Below are 27094 nucleotides of genomic sequence, written 5' to 3' on the forward strand. Positions count from 1 at the left end.
GTAGTAGTAGTAGTAGTAGTAGTAGTAATACTAGCAGCAGCAAAACCGGTACCAGTATTAGTAATGTTGTAGTAGTACAGTAATCTACGATATTATAGTTATTAGCTTTCTAGCTGTAAGACAACTTCAGAAATGGAATAATATGGTAGATAATACTTTCATGAAAACCTACAAGAAAATATTTGGCAACCTCTGTTGGGGATGCTTAGAGTGTCGGACAATCAGTTTAAGAATAAAGATTTGCGCTGGGTGACCCTTTGGATATTCTTCATTGTTATAGAACAGGCTTTCTCAACAGGAGTTTGCTGATGGCCCTGGAAGGTTTTTGCAGACTGGGTGGGAGTTAATTTTTAAATCTATATTTTAATTTTTTTTAATTGGGTGATATGACCATATATGGCTATGTCAACCCATCCCCCCCTCTCAAAATGGCTAATGATGGATCTGGATGATCTGGGAAGGGGAGGGACCCTGGTCATAAAAATCCTTGCTGGCCAAGGCTCATTGCAAATGGTAGTGACTGAGAGGTAAGTACACTCATTTTAATTTAACTGTGCTGGGGGAATGGTGGGGTGATGGAGTGGCAGATACCTGCCCCAGCCCTGTTCCTGGCCCAGTGGAGTAGACCAGGGGTAGTCAACCTGTGGTCCTCCAGATGTTCATGGACTACACTTCCCATGAATTGTAGCAAATGCTGGCAAGGTCTCATGGGAATTGTAGTCCATGAACATCTGGAGGACCACAGGTTGACTACCCCTGGTGTAAACCATTGGGCCATTTCTGACATGGGGGGCATCAGAGTATGATGTCACATCTGGTGGGAACGTCTGGGTGATGTCACTTCTGGTGACGTGACTTCGAGGGCCATGGCAGGGAGGTGTAGCCTTCTGACATCACTTCTGGAGTTTCAGATATATGTGAAAAACGTGCAACCTACAGTTCATGCCGCCTGCGGATCAGTTCAACAGAGCGTTATCATTTCGAGGAAGTGTAAAGATCTCCAGATAGTTTTGGTAGTCTGAAAACCAGAGGTACAATAGGTTTGGCTCAAACTATTTGACCCAAATGTGTTTTTATCACCCTTTTCCCCTCCTAGCATTTTTCCCGTTTGTACTGTTCCTCGTGGTAACCTTGCTAGCCATAACTGATGCTGATCAGCAGGAGGAGTGGATGAAGTGTTTTGAGGATCCCGACTATGAAGAATTACTAAATATTACCAAAAATGGGCTGGGAAAGACTTCGAAGCCAAAGACGATTGTGATTGTCGGGGCAGGAATAAGTGGACTCACTGCTGCTAAGTTATTGAGAGATGCTGGGCATCAGGTAACTTCTCTCACTGAGGGACGATTCATGAGTCACAAAGCCCTTCTGGCTACCTGTTTTAGATGCCTGCCTGGAGTTTCCCCACAGAGAATTCAATCCCTGGAACGTGGGGGGAGGGAGGGGGGTCTGATCAGATTTTTTAAATGTTACATTTCCTACAGATTTCATGTAGTTGTTTAAATATCTGCCAAACATTGGGTGTGATCATTGATTCCTTTTGACCGATTTGATGGAGAGAAGCAACAGGGAGAACGCCCCCGCAAGTCTGATGTGTCTAGCTTGTGCCTGTCCATTCTATACAGATCTTGTACATGCAATCCTAACCAAACTTAGAGGGCAGGTCGAGGAAAGTCAGCTGGAGTTGTCCTGCAAGTTTGGTTCCTCCAGCACAGGGGTAGTCAACCTGTGGTCCTCCAGATGTTCATGGACTACAATTCTAATGAGCCCCTGCCAGCAAACGCTGGCAGGGGCTCATGGGAATTGTAGTCCATGAACATCTGGAGGACCACAGGTTGACTACCCCTGGTCTAGCACACTGGTGTGTGTGTGTGTGTGTTTATACCAAGTTTGCTTGGTGCTTAAAAGTTTGTGATGGTTTATTGCTCAAGAACTGGGCATACCATGAACCACCACAAACTGCATTTTCCTGGTTTGTGCCCCTACCTACTTAGCGTCCTGCCTCATGCAGATGCCTACAGTATGAGACGCAGAACTGGGAAGTGTCGCTAGAGGTTGTGCCATACGTAGGTGTATTTCTAGCACAGCAATCTGTAGGAAAGCTCTAAGGAGTAACAATAGTGTACTTATTCTTAGGTTCAGATTCTGGAAGCTAGTGATCATGTGGGTGGTCGGATAAAGACCCATCGAGAAGAAGACTGGTATGTGGATCTGGGACCTATGCGGCTGCCCAAAGCTCACAAGTAAGGAAAAGAATAAACCATTTGGTTAAAGTTCCATGCATGAGATGGCAAATTGAGAGTACAGGTTGTGCTATCGTTAAATATCGTATCATGGACTACCATCCACCAAGATTCTTTCTTCCAAACTTATTTATAAATCTCCATCTGGGAATGCAGAGTATATCCTCTTAATTAATGAGCATCAAGACCCATCATTTCGCAAATATTAGCTGACTAGCAGAAAGCAAGCCAGGATAAAATGATCACTTTCACAGTCCAGTAATAGTATCGGTTGCTATGATACTCCAGGATGAAGACGCTAGAATTGGACTAAACTGGGGCACAATATTCATACTTTTCCACTCTTCACCAGAACACCCACTGAATATCTGTCCTTTCTGCTTCTGAGTGACCCGTTTATGCACTGGAGGTTTCATGCTTGGCTGCAGGCTGGAGGTTTAGTCATGGCAGGTTGCCCCACTTCTCCCTGCACCCACACGGGGAAGCATTTGGCCCGGTGCACCTCATCCGCCCCTGATTTGTACTTCTGCATGAGAGCTGGGGCAGTGAAGTTCCCAGTGCATAAACGGTCAGTGGTCTAACATTGCAGTCCTAAGCACAGTTATACACTTCTAAGTCTCTTGAAGTCAATGGTCTTATCTGGGAATAACTTTGTATCAGATTGCATTGTCACTTCTCCCTACAACTTGGTATATTTTGGTAATTTCAATATCCTAAATAAACAAAGCATTTAGGACTTTGGTTGACATTTCAGCACAACACCAACTGTTGTAATTCATGCTTTAGGATGCTTAGAGCTGATCCTGCGTTGAGCAGGGGATTGGACTAGGTGGCCTGTATAGCCCCTTCCAACTCTATGATTCTAGGATTCTATGGCCTGTGTGGCCCCTTCCAACTCTATGATGCTAGGATTCTATGGCTTGTGTGGCCCCTTCCAACTCTATGATTCTAGGATTCTATGGCCTGTGTGGCCCCTTCCAACTCTATGATTCTAGGATTCTATGATTTTTGTTTGCCTGCACACCAAGCAGCATCAGCAGACTCCCAGACCAGTTTGCTTTGGGGTTCAATTGTACCACCAGGTTCCAATAGAGATTCCTCTCCATTCCCTTGCTAGCTCATAGCTAGTCCATTGAGATAACTAACCTACACCATTCCAAAACATTCTTATTAGGCAAAGCCAAAAGAATTCCGACTGTTTTGGATTCACACAGACCTGTTCTGGACCCATTCTGATCTGTCAGAATCAGCTGATTTGGGTTTGTGGCTGGCTGAATCGATTTGGAAGCAATTGAGCCCCACTGAAGTCAATGGTGCCATTAAAGTCTAAAGGAATCCCCCCATTTCTGTCTTCCCTGCGACCTGGGGAAGTGGGGGGTTTGAGTTAGAGACTCCAAACTCTCAGTGCAGCATGAAGAGCCTCTTCTCAAAAGACCCCTCAAGTTTCAAGAAGATGGGACCAAGGAGTCCAATTCTAGGGGCACCCAAAGGGAGAGCCCCACCAACCTCCATTGTTTCCTATGGTGGGAAAAGAGATTCTCTGGTCTAATCTCTCTCCATTGGAAACAATGAAAGCCAGATGGGGGGATCTTATTTGGTTGCCCTAGAATTGGATCCCCTGGTCCAATCTTCTTGAGACCTGGGGGTCCTTTTGGGAAGAGGCTATTCAAGCTAAAAATTTGGAGCCTCTAACTCAACCCGCCCCCCCGCCCCCAGGCCACAGAGAAGACAGAAATGGGAACTTTAACAAAGCAAGTTAGGGAGGGGAGGGAAATCTCTCTCTCTTTCCCCCCCTCTTCATACACACACATCTTTAGTGTTCTTATCAATACAGCCTACAATAGCCATTTTGAACCTGCATTACTCCTCAGTGCCTAAAGAGCCAAATAAATGACCAGAATTCCTACCAACATACAGCAAGTTTAGAAGGCCCAGTTCCACTGGCCAGCTGGCAAATGAAGCTATATCCACCACCTGTCCCACCTAATTAAACTGGGTAGCACAAGACACAAAATCTGTAGTATAACACCTTTTCCTCGGTTTAGTCCTGCTTTCTCCCCATATTCTGATAGAGCCATGTGATAAGTGCATTTTACAGAGTGCTACATGCTATCATATGGTATAACTACATACAGAATACATATGTAGTGCCTCTCTCATCTCTGATTTCTGTTTATGTGTGTACATTTACTCATATTATACATTATCTGGTCTTCTCATGTGCACAAGAAGCTAAATTACCATCTTGAAGTTACAGACAACATTTACACAAAATCACGTGAAAGGATGCTGTGTCTTTAAAAAAAATGCCTCTCTCTTTCCCCTGCATATTTTGTTTTCCAGACTTGTTCAGGAATTTCTTAAGAAATACAAAATCAAGTTGAACCCATTTGTTCAGACAGACCAGAATGCCTGGTATTTGATTAGGAACATAAGGCAAAAGGTGGAAGCTGTCAGTGCCAACCCAGAGCTCTTCGGGTATCAGCTGAGTCCCAGCGAGAGAGGAAAGTCTGCTGGCCAGCTTTATGTGGAGACACTGGATAAGGTGTGCCTGTCTTGACAATTACAGTTCTTTTTAGATGTTGTGGCGCAGAGTGATAAGGCAGCCGACATGCTGTCTGAAGCTCTGACCATGAGGCTGGGAGTTCAATCCCAGTAGCCATCTCAAGGTTCACTCAGCTTTCCATCCTTCTGAGGTTGGTAAAATGAGCTTGCCGGGGGGTAAACAGTAATGACTGGGGAAGGCACTGGCAAACCACCCTGTATTGAGTCTGCCATGAAAACGCTAGAGGGTGTCACCCCAATGGTCAGACATGATCCAGTGCTTGCACAGGGGATACCTTTACCTTTACCTTTTAGTCATGTGTACTTCCAACCAGGGGTATGGGACTGCATATAACCTGAGATATTTTGCAAACAGGGGACAATGTCTTTACTGACCATTTTTGGATCATGCAAACTGTCCACTGGATTGTTTAAAGTTTGCATTCATGCATACTGAGGCTGCACGCACATGAGCAATAAATGCTTTGCAGCATGGAGCAGGAGCGTACTTGTGGGCCGCAAAGCCCTGTCGCTGCCTCTCTCCTCGTGGGTGACAATGGAGCCTGCAGCCACAAGGCTTCTAGCAGGCAAGGAGGGAGGGTGGGAGATGGAGGGGAAGGGCCAATCAGGGTGGACCTGGATGGACAGGGCCCCAGACAGTCTCCTCCCAGGAGGCTATTTCCCAAATATATAAGGGAGCGAAATAGTGTTAAGGATGGGAAGGGGAATCCTCCCCACACCACAGACTTGAGCTGAATCAGCCCTTACAGTGTTGTAAAAAGTAGCTTTCTGCAGCTCCTGTGTGGCTGTTGGGAAACCGAGTTTGGGCCCAGGAACCCAAACCCAACTTGTTAACAATCATCCCACATGTATTATACTGAAATGTGAAGCAGGTGAAGCAGGACACAGGCAGAATTTGGCACCTTTAGCCCATGCTTGGTAAAACAGACTCATGCTAGTGCCCGACACGATCATTATGTTCATTATGTTCGAATGTTCAGCCTGGAGAAAAGGAGGTTGAGAGGGGACATGATAGCCCTCTTTAAGTATTTGAAAGGTTGTCACTTGGAGGAGGGCAGGATGCTGTTTCTGTTGGCTGCAGAGGAGAGGACACACAGTAATGGGTTTAAACTACAAGTACAACGATATAGGCTAGATATCAGGAAAAACATTTTCACAGTCAGAGTAGTTCAGCAGTGGAATAGGCTGCCTAAGGAGGTGGTGAGCTCCCCCTCACTGGCAGTCTTCAAGCAAAGGTTGGATGCACACTTTTCTTGGATGCTTTAGGATGCTTAGGGCTGATCCTGCGTTGAGCAGGGGGTTGGACTAGATGGCCTGTGTGGCCCCTTCCAACTCTATGATTCTATGATTCTATTATTATGTTGAGCAAAAGAAGCAGTAATGATAATACATTAGAAGTGGCTCTGAATGAGTGAGTGAGTGAGTGAGTGAGTGAGTGAGTGAGTGAGTGAGTGAGTGAGTGAGTGAGTGAATGAATGTCACATTTCTCCTGTACTGGAGTAACCAAATGTTGTGGCTGCATGCAGAACCAGTTGCGCAGTTCTCTGGATTGGAGCCATTTGTCTTTATAAACAGCCATCCATATGTATCTGTCAGTGAAATGATCTGTCACACCCTTACCCTTACCTTAAAAAATGAAGGAACATTTCATGAGGAGAATGTTGAGCATCTTTCTCTGTTTTCTTCTGTTTCTGGTTCCTGAATAGCTAACGAAAAACTGTACACTTCTGAGGGAGAAATATGACTCATATTCCACCAAGGTGAGTGAACTGGAATTAGTTTGTCTTTTAAATAAAATTCAAATTTCACAATGTCCCTTTTACATTGGTAAGAATTATTGTACCACCATACTTGCATACCTTAGAGCAGGGGTAGTCAAACTGTGGCCCTCCAGAGGTCCATGGACTACAATTCCCATGATCCCCTGCCAGCAAACGCTGGCACCATGTTGTTTTGGTCATGTAATTTTGAATTCTACTTTCTGGTCCCAGGACAAGATAGCTGCCAGCTTAGCTTCTACTTGTAAGAAAGTTTCACACTGGTATGGAGACAGATGGGACCCGGCAGGAAATAGTAGGGTGTGAGCCATGGATCACTGGCTTTGACAGTTTCATTTCTAATATGTCCGTGTGAACTACAAATGGGTTCGAGGGGTTTGATTGGCTGGTTTGGCAGAGAGTTATCATATGGCTATGTTTGGATGCTATGACACAGTTTACTAATGTAACAAGATTACATTACATAAACTTTTGTTAATATATTCCTACTGTTATGATGGTCAGTTCTTAGTCTGACGAAGAGTGCTTGTACTCGAAACCTCACCTCTTGAATAAATCTTTGTTGGTCTTAAAGGTGCCACTGGACTCTGATTTTATTATACAAGATCAGAACACTAGAGGGCAGTGCAGTCTATACCAACAAGTAGCTTGAATTTTGCATCACCTGTCACTTGGTCCTTTTAGCCGGAGATGCTAAGGATTGAACCTGGGACCTTCTGCCAAGCATATATTCTACCACTGAGCTTTGACCACAGAATGACTGTATCATTTTCCCTCCCCAAACAGTGTTCAGTTGGCTAGGGCACCCTGTCTCAGGACAGCTGCATCCTCGATTCTTGATGATTAGACACTGGGCCAAAGGCTAAGAACCAAAGGCTTTGACTCCTTACTTTGATTCACACTGGAGTCTTGTACATCCATGTACACCCTGTCTGTTATAGTCCCACTTATTACCTTATTGTAGGACTTCTGCTGCAGATGCTGTTGCTTCCCGTGTGCTCAATCAATAGAGTAGCGGGTGGGCGGGGGGGATAGGGGAGATGGGGGAAGCAGCAGCAGTTCTATGGTTCTGCTATTAAACTTGAAGAGATCACACAGCCCTCCCCCTGTCTTGCAGTCAAAAGCTGCAAGGGGCTGAGCACCATGTCGTTTTGGTCCAAACTCTCTTTTAGAAGAAGGAACATATAGCATGGTAGTTCTTATAACAACAATTTCTTATCTTTAAGTGACATTTCCTACTTGTTTTTAGCAGCCACCATCGCCCTGCTATCTGACCGTTCCATTACTTGGTGCTTTCTATGAAAATATATTGTTTGTTTGGGAAATAATTCTCCCCCCCCCCACTCCACTTCCTTATTTTAGGAGTACCTAATAAAAGAAGGAAATCTAAGCAGGGGGGCAGTTGATATGATTGGGGACCTCATGAATGAAGATGCTGGATTCCACGCTTCATTTCTGAATTCTGTCGAGGAATTTGTGGTGTTTTCTGATGATGACAGGTAAGGGAGAAGGATTTCTGCATTCCCTTTATCATTGCGGAGGGTATTGTTTTATTAGGTTTATTGACCTCAAAAGGAAAACTATTCCCGGTAGGATTTCCTTTTTCAAGCTGTTTCTATTTTCCGGGGTGGCAAAGGAGAAAGAAGGGATGGCCAAGGGGAAGAAGGACTCCTCCAATACCTTTGTGCCTGAAAGGGACCTCGTGCAACCAGAATATTTAGTCCACATTTGCACCAAATAACACAATCTCTGTTGGAGCATCTCCTCCAGCCACATCACCTGCTCGTTGTCTTGTCTGCTAGAGCCATTCCTTCTAGTGAGCATTAACATGATGCTTTCAGAGGAAGGGGCCAATACTTTGCATGTATTTTTGGTCTTTTTGACAACTGCCAATTCGCATGGGGAGCTACCAAGCCAGTTTTATGGTGCTCCATCGTTCTCCACTCACATTAGACATCCTGCCGGCTTTTCAATGTGGAGACCAGAATTGAATCTCAACCTACCCATCGCTTTGAGCCCAAACTGGAACCAAATCCATTGTGATGTTTAAGCGTTAATTCTCCAGTTCAGGTTCAAGGCAACCAACAACAGTCTTCAAATGTTGTTGACAAATGTTGTTGACATTTGAAGACAAATGACAGCCTACACCCCTCAAAGAGCCCTGCGCTCTACTACCTTCAACCTCCTGGTGGTCCCTGGCCCCAAAGAAGCCCGCTTGACCTCAACCAGGGCCAGAGCTTTCTCCATTCTGGCCCCCACCTGGTGGAACAAGCTCCCAGAGGAGATCAGGGCCCTGCCTGAACTCCCACGGTTCCGCAGGGCCTGCCAAAGGGAGCTCTTCCACCAGACATTTGCTTGAGGCCGACTGACTTAAAACACCTACGGGTACGCTCACCCCCTCAGACTGAGAGGTCGAACCTACTGATGAGGGAGTGTCAAAGTTGTTTGTTGGAATGCTGTTCTAGTCGAGATGTTATTGTTATTTGTTATATTGATATTGTTCTATGTAAATGTTCTTCAATGTTTTATGCAAACCGCCCAGAGCTGTAGGGAAGGGCGGTATAAAAATCTAAATAAATAAATACTCAGATCATGTTGACAAGAGATTGCCTTTAGAAGAGAAGAAGAAGAGTTGATTCTTATATGCTGCTTTTCCCTACCCGAAGGAGGCTTCCCTTTCCTCTCCCCACAACAGACACCCTGTGGGGTGGGTGAGGCTGAGAGAGCGCTGATATCACTGCTCGGTCAGAACAGTTTTATCAGAGCCGCGGCAAGCCCAAGGTCACCCAGCTGGCTGCATGTGGGGGAGCGCAGAATCGAACCTGGCATGCCAGATTAGAAGCCTAACCACCACACCAAACTGGTTCCTATTTATATGGAAATAGAATATGACAGGCTGATATTAAATGCAGATCCATACATGATATGCTGATGTAGATCCAATTACTGCAGCCATTTTGTTCTATTCGTCCTTATATATGAAACATAAACACTGATGATAACAATGTGCTTTGATTGGGGGGAGTGTCCCATTGGGCAGACTAATTCCTGGTATTCCTTTTCTCTTTCTTTCTCCTGTCTTGACCTCTTCAGTTTTGAGGAAATCACAGGCGGGTTTGACCAGCTCCCCAAGAGCCTCTTCAACGAAATGCCCGGGATAGTCCGTTTTAATTCCACCGTCGAGAAGGTTATTAGAAAAGGCAAGAAAGTAACCGTGTGGTTCCAGCAATCAGGCAAATCTGCCTTGTCGTCTCTTCCTGCCGACTATGTCCTCATCACCGCTACAGCAAGAGCCACACGGCTCATCCACTTTTCCCCTCCCCTTTCCCCCACAAAAGCACATGCTCTGCGTTCCTTTAATTATTTCAGCGCCATTAAAATTGCCTTGGTTTGCACTGAGAAATTTTGGGAGAAGGATGGGATTCGTGGTGGGAGATCCATCACAGATCATCCATCTCGAGTAATTTACTACCCTAATCATGACTTCCCCAATGGGCTCGGGGTGCTCCTTGTTTCTTACACCTTGGGTTCGGATGCTAATTTTTTCACTCCCCTCAGTGATGAAAAGTGCATTGACGTGGTCATGAATGACCTGGCAGAAGTCCACCAAGTGGCCAAAGATTATCTCAGATCTGTTTGCACTAAGCACGTGATCCAGAGATGGGCTCTAGACAAGTATTCCATGGCAGCATTTGCTTCTCCTACGCCGTACCAGATTACCCATTTTTTCAAGACTTTGTCTAAGAATGAAGGGAGGATTTACTTTGCAGGGGAACATACGGCTCATCCCCATGCCTGGATTGATACAGCAATGAAATCTGCGATTAGAGCAGCCAGTAGTATTCACAGTGGTGCCAACTATGGATTGCCACAGTTACAACAGCAACCGGATTTCTAACCTTCATGAAAAGTTGAGAAGACTCTTCATTTCCCTGCACTGGCATGTGAAAAGGAGGCAAGAAATAGGGGGGGGGGATCTGATTTGGAGCCCACCCTCTAAAATATGTACTTCCAGCAGCTACCACTCTCTGCTTTTGCCCAGCTCTCAGTCACCAGTGCATTCCCACATGTGTCAGAAGAAGCATTGTCAGATACCTTTATATTAGAAAGTCTTTATATTAGAAAGAACAGCACCTAACACATTTTTCTTTGCCGCCCAGCAAGCCTTTTGATTTTATACATGAGTGCATTCCTCGTAGTAATCTGACCACTAAGGAAGACCCCCCCAGTGTCGAAATGCGCTTGGTCCATTCTATGTTGGTCTATTCCATGCGCAGTAAGAGATGTGATGTTTTAAAAATTATGATGACTATGTTTGTCATATGTTGAACTAGTATACTTGATGTAATAAATATCTGAAATTTTTAAAAATTATTTTTCGCGGCTCAACCTTTGGGTTCCTAACTTGTCACAAAACATGTCCTGTGTCATGTCCTCCCCCTCCCAACACACCTGCATTAATGGGCCATCAAGATAGGGGCATTACTCATTCCTTCCTTCTTGCTAACAATCTCTCACGCCCTTTCCCAATGCCTGGTAAACATTCTGCATTGCCATTTCATAACTATTTGTTGATAATTAACAGGTATTGTCCCCTCTTGAGCAATGTCCAGTTTTCAGGAAACAGCCCATTAGCCTATTGCTTGAGGCTTCAAGCACGGGGTACATGGCCAGGGCTACGTTTTAGCCATTAAAAAAATCAGCTTTCAGCCCCAGTATTTCATTTGGTAATCAGCTCACTTTGGCTCTAGATGCCACCCTCTCCTTTCACGCTGCTGGTCACATGTCAATCCCCTCCAGTCCTCAGCTGTTCTGAACAAGTAAATATACTCTGAACACCTTCAATGTTCTCCCTTTTATTTCTTGGGAACTTGCATGTTTTGTGTGTGTGTGTGTGCGTTTTGAACGTACCCCAATGTTTCCCCCACATAAATCTGCTTGAGTGTAAGCTATCCCCTTTATTTTTAAAGAACACTCCTTCCTTAGGAAAAAAAACATCGGTTAAAAGATCCTGCAGTTACCCGGACTCTTGCTAAAATGTTCAAATCCCCCATAATTCCCCTTGTGGGAGCCATTTTAGGTAATACGGTGGCTGAAGAGGACCAAAGGGATCTGGGAGGCCCCAGCATCATAGAAGTGCCTGCTGAGGATGTTCAACCTACAAGGGAACTCTTGCCACCAGCCCCTGAGTTAACCTCTAGGCCTAGCCCCTCAAACCCTGCCTGATGCCATAGGAACAGCAGCACTGGAAGGCCCAGCCTGAGGTGGCACAAAGGAGGCAAAGCCCAAGGCTGGTTGTGCACAACCTTCCGATATGTCTAGAGCAGGATGCTGAGAATAGTACTTCCTCATAGGGTCCTGGCCAGTGCACAGTGTAGCTTCAGGAACTTCAGCACCTGCTAGCGGTGCAGCTGGGCCCAATTTCCTCCAAAGCCTACCTAAGCTTAGCCCTGGGAAGACAGCTAGCTGACCTGCCAATGGCATATCACAACCGCGCCAGTGTCTCCAGTCCCAAAGAGAATGACACCATTCCTCCACGCTGGTTGTACAACTGAACTTGCCACTCTGAGGGATTTTCTGGATAAGAATCTGGCCAGGGGATTCATCCAACTCTCAGTCTCTCTGGCCACTGCCCCAGACCTCTTTATGATGAAAATATCCGGGGAACTCCACCTGTACAATGACACTGGGCCCTGTTTAAAAGATCATTATATGCACCGGGCACCCACTTCCCTTATTTCTGAACTGTTATATATTGAGGTGTGTGTATGTGACCTGGTTTATCAAACTGAACCCCAGGAGCATACAATCTTGTGTGAATCTGGGAAGGAGATGAGTGGAACACCTACTTCTGCATACAATATGGCAACTTTGAGTACACTGTGATCCCATTTGGGTTATTCAGCGTTCCTGCAATCTTCCAACACTTTATGAACAATGTGTTTGGGAACATGACTGACCATTGTCATGTCTGCTTAGGTTGCACCAGCTGCACCTTCATGCTAAGCTAGAGAAATATGCCTTTGGCTTGGCTTGGATGGAGTTCTTGGAGTACATCTTCTCATACCTCAAACTTTCCTCTACCTATGGGACCACCTCTCCCATTATGATCCCCCTACTCCCTTCATTCATCTTTGTGAAGCTTGCTGGTGATCCCAAATCCCAGGGGAGGATGACTTTCTTCCATCAGGAAGTGGATTGTCAAAATTGTGGCAGCCTCTCTCTAGAATACACTGTCAGAAGATATCCATGTGCAGCAGGAACTGATAATATTTCAGAGATTATATGAGGCAGCATTATTCTGGCATGCTTTTGGCACACAAGATATTTCATTATGAGACACACTTGGTTTGTATGTAGGGTTTGTATGCTGTTGGCAGGGGATTGAGGGCAGTTTTCAGGAACTTTGTAATGTGCTGATGTCACCTCAATGTGATGGCACAAACTCTACAGTAGAATTTGCTTCAAACCATAGAGTTTCCCCCAAGAACGAGCATGTCACCTCCCAATGATCCCAGTGTGCCAATGTCCCTTTCAGGTAATGTCAGCATGTCACATTAAAATGCTGCATGCTTCTGGGTTGGAGTAATTTGAGGGATGGGATGAGAAGCATCCAGAAAGTTGGGGGACCCACACCCAAACCAGTGAACCTGGAAACTCTACTCGTAGGTACTGTGATACTTTATGTTATTTGTAAGGTGCCTACAGTTTTAGGCCAAGAATTATTTTGGCTTTGTATATTTAGTATTTTATATGAATATATACAGGATTTTATTGAATATTTATTATGCCTTTTTGGTATCTGTTTTAGCTGATGTAATCATATATTATTAGCTGATGTAATCATATATTATTGTAAACTGCTTCAAGCTCTTAAAGAGAAGCAGTATAAAAATTGAAATATGGACATAATTTCCCACAGGGACTCAGGGTGGACCCTCAGAACACAAAGAGAGTGGTGGAATGGCATACTCACCAGTATGTGAAGAAGCTCAACCTGGCCCCATCCTAGTGGAATGATCTCCTGGGAGAATTGTGGGCACTCCAAGCGCTGGCTCAGTTTCGGAGGGCCTTTAAGACAGAGCTCTTCCACTAAGAAGAAGAAGAGTTGGTTCTTATATACTGCTTTTCCCTACCCGAAGGAGGCTCAAAGCGGCTTACAATCGCCTTCCCTTTCCTCTCCCCACAACATACACCCTGTGGGGTGGGTGAGGCTGAGAGAGCGCTGATATCACTGCCCAGTCAGAACAGTTTTATCAGTGCCGTGGCGAGCCCAAGGTCACCCAGCTGGTTGCATGTGGGGGAGCGCAGAATCGAACTTGGCATGCCAGATTAGAAGTCCGTACTCCTAACCACTACACCTAACTGGCTCTCCTAAGTATTTGTTTGGGGCCAATGAACATCATGATATGACTTAAATTAAAACACCAGTGTCTCTCCCCTCCCCCCAAAACTGAAAATTCAAGGCAGTGATGTCTGATGGCAAATCAGCTGGTATGTTCATTTTTAGGATTTTAAGGATTTTTAAGTTTTAATGTTTAACGATCTATGGATAAAGCTGTATATAGTTGTTATGTGATTTTAAATTATGTAGGCCACCATAAGCCAGCTTGCTGGGAGGAGTGAGGTATAAATCCCAATATAAAATAAAAATAAAACAAATAGCAGTTCTTAAGATTTGCAAATTACTACCATCATGTCCACCGTAAATGATGCACAGTGGCCTTACTCCTGACCCATTTGCTTCCAGGAGGAATGTTATTTACCTGTGATGCCAAAGCCCAATGGGCATTTCAATAACAAACTCCTGTTCATTTCCAGCTCTGTTCTGGTAAGTCCTGATCCCACTCTGCCTTTCATTGGGAAATGGACGCTTCCAGTATTGCCATGGGAGTGATATTATTGTAAGAGCATTCCCATGAAGCACTCATGAGTTCCTGCACCTGCTACTTCCACTTAGCTTCACAGAACTCAATTATATCATCTGGAACAAGGAACTGCTAGCCATCAGAGTAGTCTTTGTACATTGTTGCCATTATCTACAAAGGATCCTGGTTCTGGTGGCCTATCTAGAGGTGCTGTACTCATTTGTTATGAAGGCTAGATCAGACATAAATATTATCTTGTCATACTGGGCCATCTGTGCCATAAAATGTAATCCTTGGTCCTGGAGATATAAACTTTATAAATGACACTCTATATAATTCAAACAGAATTAACTATACTATTTTAAAACTCAAAATACAAACAAACACAATAGATTCCCCTGTAAGCAATTGATCTTATGGAAAATCCACAAAAGTCCCAGTAAGTGTATTTAATCATATGCAAGAAAAGCAGTTTTCCCCTAAATCATGTAGGGCTTAATACGTGTAAGATACATGACACATATGCATTGATGCACAGCCTCAGTTCATGCAGTGAAGAAGGTAAAGCACAACAGAATTTTGAGCAGAAGCAGCATGCGTTCTGTTTACCCCAGGCCACTCAAGATAGGCAGAAGATAAGGATGGGATTATCAGAACTGTTGACCCACAATAGCCCAAACTGAACAGTGTCTATTTCCAAAAGTGAGAATTTGCAACTGTATCAGTGGCCTGGGACCTGCAGGTACTTGCCACTGGACGTTGTCTAGCATTCTGCAAAGCCTTATGGAGATCTAGGTGTCTAGATGCTTTGTAGTAAGCAAAGAAACCTTGGACAGCTTGTTGTGGACTCCACCACATGAACTGTGCTTCTGCTTGGGCTTTCCATGTTCTCTGCTTTTGGGATTCTATGGTCCTTGGCTATTGACAATTGAGTGTTCTTCTTCACGGGTCCTTTAGCCATCTGAAGTGATGGCTGTAAAGCCTCCCCCTGAACCAAGCCTCTGGTTTGCTAACCCCTTTTAGTGGCGTGCCCTTACAGCAACTGGGGGCCCATTTCCGCACTAGCAATATCACTTGTATTTGCATTTTTAAAGGGATGACTTTTCTGTCCATTTCCACATTAAAATCAACCCTTCCAGCCGCAGATCCAATTTGTGATAATCCACTATTAAGGTCAGTGTTTCTGGAGAGGGGGGAGGATGGCAATGAGAAAAGGAGCCAGCACAAAGGACTCAAAATGGTGGCCATGGGAAAAAACCCAAATGCTGATATAAAATTACTTCAAGCGAATCAAACAGCCAAGTGCATAGAAAATATATCTTTCCTGTTCCGAGCATGTTTGCATTTGCTAATTCTCAATCAGCATCTCATTTAAAGTTCTTTCATTGTATCTTTCAATAAGACCCACTGGTACTTATTAACGAGTTTAATTTAAGTATTGTTTTGACAAACTAAAAATGTTTTCCCCCTGAAAATATCACAAGGGAGAACACTACAACTAATGAGGAATTGTTTAATTATTATTATTATTTTTGCTTCTGGGAGATAGTTATCTGTTGAATAAACACTTCTGGGAAGTGAAGATATTTTGGGCTCCTGAAAAGTTAACACTTGAATCATCTAATGATAGATTCTCAACAGAGTTTTAAACTCACTTGTTATGGCTTTGATTAGATTGCTTTTTTATTCCCTTCAGGATAATTATCCTAGCAGTTGTTTATCAGATAATGAGATGTTTCATTCAAGTTCTAAAATATACACAGATTCCAATTTGTCACATTCTGTTTGACAAACCACCTTATTATATACTTGATTCACTCTCCTCTCTCTTTGGTCATTTTAAAATTGGTGTTTAAATTGGTGTTTTCACCAAACAATTTCTATTGCCAACTTCTTTTTTTTTTGTCTCCCTGGATCCATATGGTTCATCTCTGCATGTATGCATGGTAGCACTGAAAAACAATACTTAAACTGAAAGCTGTAACTTGGAAAGTGGATTTAATGTCTACCAGTCTTGTATTCATAACTTTAGTGCAATAAAGTATCATTTGGTTGAATTTGCATTGCTTGCTCAGTTGTAACAGTTACTGATAGTGACAGAAGTAGAGCTTAACCTCCAGTGGTGGCTCAACAAGTGTTGTTACTTGAGACTACATGCCATCTCCATCTGTCATGTGACTGAAGCCCAGTTTCAGCTTGGCTTGGAGTACCTGTTAGATGTGTTGCAAATGTATAGGCCAATCCAGGCTACATGGGGCACATCATTTAACTATGCCAAAGCAGTGTCAGTACACTGGGCTAGTACTCGGTCCAACTAATGTTGGAATATCACCACTGCCCCATGTAGACCAAAGGGCATAATTCAAAACTGGAGCAAGCCTTGGGAGATTGCAAAGGCTGTTTTCTCCTGATCTGTGGGATTCACCAGGACCTGATAATACCCTTTCGTAAGATCTAAGGTGGTTAGATATTGTGCTGTCCCGAGTTGATCAATTAGAATATTAGCCTGTGGCATAGGGTAGGCATCATACATGGCCACTTTGTGGAAGTTTACAGTGGACACACACCCATATGGCTTGGGCACTAGTACAATTGGACTTCTCCAAGCACTTTCAGAAGGTTCAGTGAAGCCTTGACTCAACATGTCAGCCCCCGCCCTATTTACAGATTTCCATTGTTTATGTGGGATAGGCTGGTAGGGGCCTGGGCCACCATTCCTGGGTGAGTTATTATATAACAGGTGGCCAACCTGGTTCATCCAGGTAGAAGAAGAAGAAGAAGAGTTGGTTCTTATATGCCGCTTTTCCCTACCCGAAGGAGGCTCAAAGCGGCTTACAGTCGCCTTCCCTTTCCTCTCCCCACAACAGACACCCTGTGGGGTGGGTGAGGCTGAGAGAGTGCTGATATCACTGCCCGGTCAGAACAGTTTTATCAGTGCTGTGGCGAGCCCAAGGTCACCCAGCTGGTTGCACGTGGGGGAGTGCAGATTCGAACCTGGCATGCCAGATTAGAAGTCCACACTCCTAACCACTACACCAAACTGGCTCAGGTAGGTGAGAGAAGATTTCTGGATATTGCTGTAAATGTTGGAGCACCTTTTCTGCTGAACTCTGGTTAAGTTTACATCCAGGTGAGGTGTAACCAGTTCTAGATTATGAATCACCCAGTTCTCCTGGAACTGTTGCAAGGTGATTGGGCTAGGGAGCACCATGCATTGAGGTCTTTGACATGAAGACTCTTTGCACTCCTCTGACCCTCCCTGCATTGTTCTATTTAGGACATAGATCCTAAAGAATTGTTGATTGGATATGGTCTTTGCTAGGTCTCCATGTGACTGGGCCTCTGCCTCATGATTGGCTAAATCTTTGTTACTCAGACTGAACAGCTGCTCCTGGGTGCCCCCTCTTTGGTGTGTTTTGAAACTTTTCCAGGTTCTCCTTAGCTTCTTTTCATGCTTTCTGTGTTCTCTCAAATCCTGGACATATTCCATAGAAATTGCTCCTAGGTCAGTGGTGGCAAACCTATGGCACATGTGCCAGAGGCAGCACTCAGAGCCCTCTCTGCCATCGCCCCAGCACAGAGTTTGCTGAGTTAACCTGCACAAGGTCCCGCTTCCCAGTGGCCAAAGGACAGGGAAGACTGTTCCCACATATACCCTGGCCCGGGAAGCGATTTGCTGGCTTAGGTCACTCAGCTGGCATCTGCAAGCATTGGTGGGAGCGAGAAGATTGCCCCTAATGGAGCTCAGGGAGAGCCTAGCCAGAACTCGCTGGAGATACCACACACCACTGCCCGCATACATGCGCCACATACCGCTGCCCACACACCATGCCCACACGTATGCCTGGCCTCGCCACCTCCCCTCAATGGAGCAAAGGTGAAGAAGGAAGGGAGGGAAGGGAAAGGTGCTGGAAAAAGGGGGGGAACAAAACCTTTAAAAGTGGCCCAACAACAAAATGGCAAAACAAGGGGAAAGAGAGGGGGAAAGGGATATAGAAGAAGAAGGGGGGAACAAGAGAAGGGCAATAAGACAAAGAAGGGAATTGACCAAAATGGGGGGGGGGGGGAATCGGACAAGAGGAATCAAAGGGCAGGAACTAAAACTGAACTTTTCTACTCAGGCTAGAGTTGCACTGTACTAAATCCTTCACAAAGTTAAGTGTTTAGATGTTCTGTTCTATAGTGTGTATGGCTTGCTGAAACGAGGATACTACCATGTAATTATTACAGTTATGTGTCATGTTAATAATTTTGCTTCAGTATTGTTTTGGGGCTCCTGGTTGGTTCTATAACCCTAATTCCTATTTCACTGTTCACTGAGTGTCCCGTCTGGTGGACTGTATTGGCTCACTCTGTGTGCTAAAAAGACAGATAATTGGGTTCTAGATAAATCAAACCAAAATTCTCCCTACAGGTTAAAATGACTAAACTGAGGCAGTTTGGTTACATTATTAGAAGGCAAGATTCACTAGAAAAGCCAATAAAAGGGAATGTTGAAGGCTGTAGGAATAGCGGAAGAACCAACATAAGATGGATTGACTCAATAAAGAGACTCAATAAAGGCCTTCTATTTGAAAGATTGGAGCATGGCTGATGAAGGTTGGACATTTTGGAGGGCATTCATTCATAGGGTTGTCGAAGATCAGCTTGGGACCTAGCACACAGACTAGACAGATGCAGTATAAAAGTCCTGGACTTTTAAGCTAGAGCCTCTTCTGCATGATGGATAAGCTGATGAAAACTCACTAAATACATCGTTGTTTTTCTGATTTCTGCACAGAAGACTGAATTTACTCCGCAAAATTGTTTTTGCTCTACATGGTGAACTGCTTCTTTGGTGCTTTAAGTGTCGTTTAAGCATTGTTTCTGAAAGATACTTTTCACCAATTCATTTCTCTCCTGCCTGCCTGAGATGGTCTGTTAGTCATGCAGAGAAGCTCCTTAGTTATGCAGATTAGTGACTGCATTAGAGAACAAAGCGGAGTTGGCAAAACTACAGGGGGCAGGACTATGAATTGTCTCATGCAGAGAGGATTGCCACATAGTTTTTCAATAGACTATATTCAATGCAGAACGTAATAGAATAAAGCAGTCTAAACTGGTTGTTTTTTAAACTGTTTTATTTGGCTCCATGCAGAATACCTCCAGGTCTGTTGATGGATACAAAATAATAGTCAGCTCATTTCCAAATAATAATATCCTGTTTCAAACACTACAACCATGCATATTGGGACCAAGCCAATATCTGCAGAGAACCCATCATGGTCAAAATGGCAACCACACGTATCACTGGTTACATATTCTCCAAATAGGGTTGGATCCCCTAAATATAATGTTTGAAAGAGATGCATAACATCATCTTCTGTTATTTCTTTTTCTCTCATGTTATTCCTCCTTTAATCTCACAGTCTTCTTTTTCCTCTCTGTAATCTCCATTAGTGATCCAAAATTACAAGTCATTTAGTTTTCAGTTAATTCCCTCAATGAAGTACTGAATGCTTCTGGGACTGAGGGGCACCTCTGAAGTACTTAAACCAAGCTCCCAAGTCTCCTCTTAGGTCCTTCTACATAACTGAATGAGTAGCAAGATAGTTACTCCGCATGTTGAAGGAAATAATTTGTTTTCCTACATTTCTTCCCCCTCTTCTCTGCACTGCCTTGAAGTATCAGCTCACACCTTCATCAGCTATGCTGTACCTAATGGAGCCAAAGAAACAGCTTTGGTCAATAGAGCATACATTCTCCAGCATATCTTTGGCAATGTAAGCCAATTTTAACAATTATAATTTGAAGGACATGCAACCGGCACACACTGCCTTCTGACAGAGGAAGGAGACTTATCAGCAGTTCAGGAGGAAAGTACCAGATGAGCAACTATTCAGCTCAATAAAGTATGAGTAATATTCTTGGGGCAAGTGACTACTATACTCCGTAAAATCTCTTTCCAGATGCAGAGGTGAACAATGAAGGTAAGCAAATTTTCTGACTGTCATTATTGCTTTTTCCCAGGACTATAAACCTTAGTTAACACCAAAGGAATGCAACCTGAAAATATCCATCAAGATGTTAAATATTTCCCAGTGGTCATAAAATCTTTTGCTTCAGGTTAGAGAGAACCATCAAGATGGAGGAAACCTGAAATCTAATACTTTGCCCCTAAGCAAACTTGTTCATCTAGTAATAATATTAGGTAAAGGTAAAGGTATCCCCTGTGCAAGCACCGAGTCATGTCTGACCCTTGGGGTGACGCCCTCTAGCGTTTTCATGGCAGACTCAATACGGGGTGGTTTGCCAGTGCCTTCCCCAGTCATTACCGTTTACCCCCCAGCAAGCTGGGTACTCATTTTACCGACCTCGGAAGGATGGAAGGCTGAGTCAACCTTGAGCCGGCTGCTGGGATCAAACTCCCAACCTCATGAGCAAAGCTTTCAGGCTGCCTTACCACTCTGCGCCACAAGAGGCTCTAGTAATAATATTACATTCTATTATATTACATGTATACCTCAATGGAGCCCAAATTGAGCAAGTTAAAGAATATAAATAGTTAGGCTCATTGGTGCAAGAAAAGAAAGTGTCATCTACCACTGAGGCCCACAATACAATTGGCCAAGCAACCTCAGCATTTGCCACACTCAGATGGTGCCTCTGGAAGAAGACAAACATCTCTCTCAAGACCAAATGGATAGATTCAAATGAGTAGCCGTGTTGGTCTGAAGTAGCACAATAAAATCAGAGTCCAGTAGCACCTTTAAGACCAACAAAGATTTATTCAAGGTGTGAGCTTTCGAGTGCAAGCACTGTTTGTCTGGTGAAGACTGTTTGCACTCGAAAGCTCACGCCTTGAATAAATCTTTGTTGGTCTTAAAGGTGCTACTGGACTCTGATATCATTGTGTCTCAAAAACAAAGTTTGTCTCTTCTGGACACTAATCCTGCCAATACTCCTATATGGATCAGAAACACAGACTTTACTAGAATCTGACATAAACAAACTCGAGACCTTCCAAATGCAATGCTTATGGCAGATTCTGGGTGTCTCTCTATGTGATCATAACTGAAATGTGACAATTCAGCCAAAATGTGACAACCAGCCACAAATTAAAGAACAAATCCAAAAGCATAGACTGCAATGGTTTGGCCATGTCTGCTGAATGAACACCAGCAGACTGCCTTATGAACTCCTCTGGCGAGAACGACCAACTGAATGGAAGATCCAACAATTGGTGCCAAAGAAAACATGGCTTAAACAGATCGAGGAAGACCTTAGAAACCAGGGGCCATTTCCCACGGCTTAAAAATAGCACAATGGTTGCTAATTGAAAACGCTACTAATTTGGCATTACCCACGACGTCGTAGACAATCTGCAACACTCCTGAAACCGATCAGCAATAAGCGCTTCGTTTTAGCGCTTTCAGGGGAATCCAGAAAAGTGGATTCACCCTCCGGATAGCGATACACTCCTGCAACCAATCTGCAACACTAGCGCTAAAGACCTGTGCGTTACCATTGTTGCTGGTTCTTCAAAGCCCCTCCCCCTGGCTCTCTTCTCCAAACTTCCGGCGAAGCGATCGCCATTTTTTTTTCTCGGAGCGAGCGGGGATAAACGCACCGGCGAGCCTCTTTCTGTTTAGAGGCTTCCCTGGCTTCATTCCTTCACCTTTAGTCACTAAGCACAAACCACTTAAAAGCCCGTTTGCTGAAATAAAGTCCCTTTATTTTTTACACATAAATTCAGCCGAAAATCGAGCCCGTGAGAAGGGGGGGGGGGGAATTTTTTTTTATCACTCGAGGCAGCGTGCAAACGATCATACAATCAAACGACAGCTCACATTAGGCAGCTGGATGGGTCTCTCCGTAGCAACGAATCTACACAGATTCGTTGCTATGGGTCTGTTTTTTTTTTAAAAACCTTTCTTAAAGGGAAAGCGGCTGTTTGGGAGCATGCTAACGGCTGCCCATTGGCTGCTTGACGGCCAGGGGCGGGACGAGCTTGGCAATAGCGCTTCCTTTCTAGCGATTTCTGCCGAGACCGGAAGCCTGTGGGAAACGCTAAAAAACGCAACTGATTCCACTACAAAGCCAGGTGTGCAAAACGACGAATTCCACTATTTTAAATGGCGATTTTTCATTCCGCAAACAATTTGCAACAAAGATCCCCGTGCGAAAAGGCCCCAGCAATTGACTTTCCTTATGGCCAAAACTACTATCACCAATCGCCAAGAGTGGAAACATAAACAAGGCAAAACATCCAGCAGCAGCTACAACAGCAGATTGGCTGAGAGGACAACCTGCTCCACCAATTGCCAGCTAAAGGATAAAAGAAGACATGCTAAGAAGAGTCCAGTATCCTGTTTCCCACATTGCCCACCAGATACCACGGAAGTTGGGTAGAAGATTTGGTTTTTATACCCCACTTTTCAGTCCCTGAGGGAGTCTCAAAAGTGGCTTACAGTTGCCTTCCCTTCCTCTCCCCACAACAGGCACCCTGTGAGGTCATTGGAGCTGAGAGTGATGAGACTGTTCTGTGAGAACAGCTCTAGCAGGTCCATGACAAGCCCAAGGTCACCCAGCTGGCTGCATGTGGAGGAGCAAGAAATCAAACCTGACTCTCCATATTAGAAGCTGCCTCTCTTAACCACTACACCAAGCTGGTATTAGTGCACTAGCCTCCCCCTGTTGCTGCTTCTCAGTAACAGAGCAGGAAACTTATCAGAACATGTTCTCTGTAACTGGATGTGCCACCAGCAGGCAACATAGGTAACTAAACTCTGTTGTTAGGTGTGAAGTCGTGTCCGACCCACCTCATCATTACAGATGGTGCCTTTTAATAATCTGCTGATAACCTATGTGATGTAGTTGCGCCATTGTGTTGGCTTGGAAAGTTTTGCTAACCTTTCTGACTTCAGATTGGTGCGTTAACCAGTTGCGGCAACGATAAACTTCCCTAAGCCATTAATTTCAGTGGCAATAATATTCAAATGTGTTCTTCTAGAATGGTCTTCAGAATGGTTGCCTAAAGTTTTTGGTTTTTTTTGTTCCAAGTGCCTTCCCTTAGAAGGACAAGAAGGTTCCATGGAATCTGAGAGAAGGTATATTGGAAACGTAGAAACACAGGCGGGATGAAGTCCAAGAATTAAATGTCTGCACAAGGATGGCACAATCAGTAAGTAAGAGGAAGGACTGCTGCTACTCAAAATCTCTTGTAGCACACTGTCTGTGTTCTTGGTTTTGAATTAAGACGCTAGTGGGGGCGGGTCTCCCATGTGAAAAGGTAAGCAGAAAGAATGATGATGTGAATGGCCACCATTTGGGTGTGGCAACAAGGCCATCCCAATACCAACATTTCACAGATACCATTCTGAATCCTAAATTGAGTCCAATAGCATTCTGAACCCTGCCAGTAGTACTGATACAAATAGTCATGTTCTATGGGAGATGCTGATCAGATAAGTCCTTTGCATATTGACGTGCCTGGAACGCTACTCCCCTATCCTTTCACCCCTTAATAATTGGGGGAGGGATGGGATTTTTAGCCGCCATGTTAGTAAATTGATGTTTTAATGGGAATTTTAATGGGATTAGTTGTTGTGACCCGCCTCGAGCCTATCAGGAGAGGCGGGAAATAAACCTAATAATAATAATAATAATAATAATAATAATAATAATAATAATAATAATAATAATAATAATAATGTTATTGTCCCAGCAAATCTTTAGGCGTAGATGTATGGGGAGGTGCTAGAATGAAAACGCAAGCCATATATTGGCCTTCGTCAGTTCTTTTTAACCAGATCTAAAGCCATAAGAGTCTCTTGTGGCGCAGAGTGGTAAGGCAGCCGCCTGAAAGCTCTGCCCACAAGGCTGGGAGTTCAATCCCAGCAGCCGGCTCAAGGTTGACTCAGCCTTCCATCCTTCCGAGGTCGGTAAAATGAGTACCCAGCTTGCTGGGGGGTAAACGGTCATGACTGGGGAAGGCACTGGCAAACCACCCCGTATTGAGTCTGCCAAGAAAATGCTGGAGGGCGTCACCCCAAGGGTCAGACATGACTCTGTGCTTGCACAGGGGATACCTTTACCTTTACCTTTAAAGCCATAAGAGCATGTGTCATGCTTTGGAGGAAGTCCAAAGTCATGGGCAGCAATTGACACTGCCTTTGGCTCCTTCAGGACACCAAACTGCTTAAAACTCCAGTTTTGTTACTGACTTTATCGTCATTCGTCTAAAATGCAACTTTCATTCATATATTCAGCTTCTCTTCCTTCCAAAGTTGCATTGATATTGTTATAAAAATATTCAATAAGTAAGGAATGCATGGCAACCATTTCAGTCTTCCTGGCTGGGATGACCACAGCGGCATGGTCTGACCACATGCTTGTTGCTCTGCATGGGTCCAGTGGACAGATTTTTAAAAAGTGCAATATATCCATATATATATATATATTTACAGATTTGGCATGTGATCTGTCCTCCAAGTTCCTGCACTGCTTTTTAAAAAACACTCATGGTACATGGGATCAAATTAGTCTCTCAGATTAGTAGATACTTTCGGGGCATAGCCACCGTTTGATTAGGTGCTTCCCTTAGATTTGGCACTTTCTTTAATTTTGAAGTGAATATTTCCTCATCTCTCTTAGACTCAAGATGGCAGAGGATCTTGCATGGGAAAATCAGAGTCTTGTGTCAGAATTCATCCTGTTGGGATTCTCAAGTCATCCCCAAACGCAACTGATGCTGTTTGTGGCCTTCCTGGTCCTGTACCTTCTGACCCTGTTGGGCAACGGTCTCATTATCACCCTCATCTTGACAGACTCTCGCCTCCACACACCCATGTACTTTCTCTTGGCCAACCTTTCCTTCTTGGATATTAGCTATACCACCACCACTGTACCTCAGATGTTAATACACCTCCTCTCCAAGAAGAAGGCCATTACTTATGCTCGCTGTGCTGCCCAAATGTACATCTTCCTGTCCTTGGGAATAACTGAGTGCGTCCTCTATACAGTGATGGCTTATGATAGATACGTTGCTATCTGCCACCCATTGCACTACACCGTCATCATGAGCAAACCTTCCTGTATCAAGTTGGCTGCTGGGTCTTGGACCTGTGGCTTTCTCTTTGCCATGATGCACACCGGTTTCACCATGAGGTTGCCCTACTGTGGCCCAAACAAGATCAATCACTTCTTCTGTGAGGTGCCAGCCATCTTAAAATTGGCCTGTGCAGACACACGGGTCAATGAGATAGTGGACTTTGTGCTAGGTGTGATTCTACTGATGACCCCTCTTTCTTTGATTGTGGTATCTTACTGTTTCATCTTTGCAACTGTTTTGAAGATCCGCTCTACTGAAGGCAAGTTCAAGGCATTTTCTACTTGTAGTTCACACATCACTGTTGTGACTCTCTTCTACAGTGCTGCCATGTTCATGTACATGCGCCCAGCCTCCAGTTACAAGCCAGAGAGGGATAAGAAATTTTCACTCTTTTATAATGTGGTGTCTGCTTTGTTGAATCCATTTATCTACAGCCTAAGAAACAAGGATGTCAAAGGAGCCCTGGTCAAACTGGTTTGTAAAAAATGAAAAGTGTTTCTGTAGGGTTATGTAAAAAAAAAAAGGGCAATGTGAAAAATCACAAGTCCCTTGTATCTATATTGCACAAATCATGCAGTGTGCATGAACAAAAGCAGCTGTCTGATTTTTGTTACATGACCTCTTCAGACTCTGGATGTGGCAGCATAGGAAATCACCAACCAGACATATGCACATGCAAAGTTCCCTGTCTTCTACATATGGCTGCCACACAAAGAATTCTTAAAACAAGAAGTATGAATGTTAAATGTGCTGTACTAATGCTATGCATAGGGTGATGCACATATAACTGGGGATTAAGAAGTAGGGAGATCCCCAATGCTAATTGAATAAGAATATGGGTGCTTTTACTTTTTGTTTCTTAAGGTTTAAAAAAAATCACACCTTTGAACCAACTTCTATAATCAGGCAGTTCTATTGTAAACAGAAGAACTTGAATGGATATTATTACTAGGTCACTATGACCAAATATTTATTTTGAAAGGTAAACATGTTTTTTTTTTGGGGGTGGGATCAGAGTGTAAGTGCATTCTTACTGCAATGTAGAAAAGAAATGTTCAAGTTTGCAGAGTTTGGACACTTTTAGAAAGAGCAAGAAGGATGCTCATGATATTTAAGCGCATGCAGAACAAAATGTAGAGGAAAACCATTTTTTAATGGACTGTGTTTAATCTAGACCACTTTGCTTTGTTTAATCTAGACCAACTTTACTTAATCTAGACCACTTTGCTTTGTTTAATCTAGACCAACTGTGTTTAATCTAGACGAACCATTTGAACGACAGGTACAAGAACTATAGAACTGGCTCTGGAACTGCATGGGGAAAATAGCCAAATGCTGCCGAGTTGAAATGTATTAATAAATTTGACATGTCATTCTTGGACTGTAAAAGGGATGTTTTCTTCCAGTGTGATGTGTTTAGAATATGCTTAAATGCTGTACCAGTCAGAATAAGCTTTTTATCATTATTCACTTTAGCTCTTGCTCCATTAAACTTGAACCAGAGAGGCCATCTACACTTGAGAAAAATTAACCAGAAACAACCATCCT

The 27094-nt window shown here is 43.9% G+C and overlaps 2 protein-coding genes across 2 annotated transcripts; both read left to right on the forward strand.

The window, feature by feature from the left end:
* The first annotated feature begins 1170 nt into the window (after positions 1-1170).
* LOC143834535 (L-amino-acid oxidase-like) lies at positions 1171-20324 on the forward strand. The gene is made up of 7 exons (XM_077331351.1): positions 1171-1323; positions 2137-2243; positions 4587-4788; positions 6515-6568; positions 7949-8085; positions 9680-10437; positions 20299-20324. The coding sequence occupies exons 1-7, from the start codon at positions 1171-1173 to the stop codon at positions 20322-20324; spliced, it is 1437 nt and encodes a 478-aa protein (XP_077187466.1).
* Positions 20325-25096: 4772 nt separating this feature from the next.
* Positions 25097-26035, forward strand: LOC143834497 (olfactory receptor 2D3-like). Its single transcript, XM_077331324.1, has one exon. It carries the CDS (start codon positions 25097-25099, stop codon positions 26033-26035), a length of 939 nt encoding a protein of 312 aa, XP_077187439.1.
* The last annotated feature ends 1059 nt before the right edge of the window (positions 26036-27094 follow it).

Source organism: Paroedura picta, chromosome 3, assembly GCF_049243985.1.
Source record: "Paroedura picta isolate Pp20150507F chromosome 3, Ppicta_v3.0, whole genome shotgun sequence".
NCBI lineage: Eukaryota > Metazoa > Chordata > Lepidosauria > Squamata > Gekkonidae > Paroedura > Paroedura picta.

Bases quoted from the DNA above. Each gene is read 5' to 3' on its own strand.
- LOC143834535 (XM_077331351.1), top strand. From the start codon at position 1,171: ATGAAGTGTTTTGAGGATCCCGACTATGAAGAATTACTAAATATTACC. The intron at 6,569-7,948 runs GTGAGTGAACTG...TCCTTATTTTAG, and splicing joins ATGACTCATATTCCACCAAG to GAGTACCTAATAAAAGAAGG. The intron at 10,438-20,298 runs GTGCCAACTATG...GAGACTTATCAG, and splicing joins AGCCAGTAGTATTCACAGTG to CAGTTCAGGAGGAAAGTACC.
- LOC143834497 (XM_077331324.1), top strand. From the start codon at position 25,097: ATGGCAGAGGATCTTGCATGGGAAAATCAGAGTCTTGTGTCAGAATTC.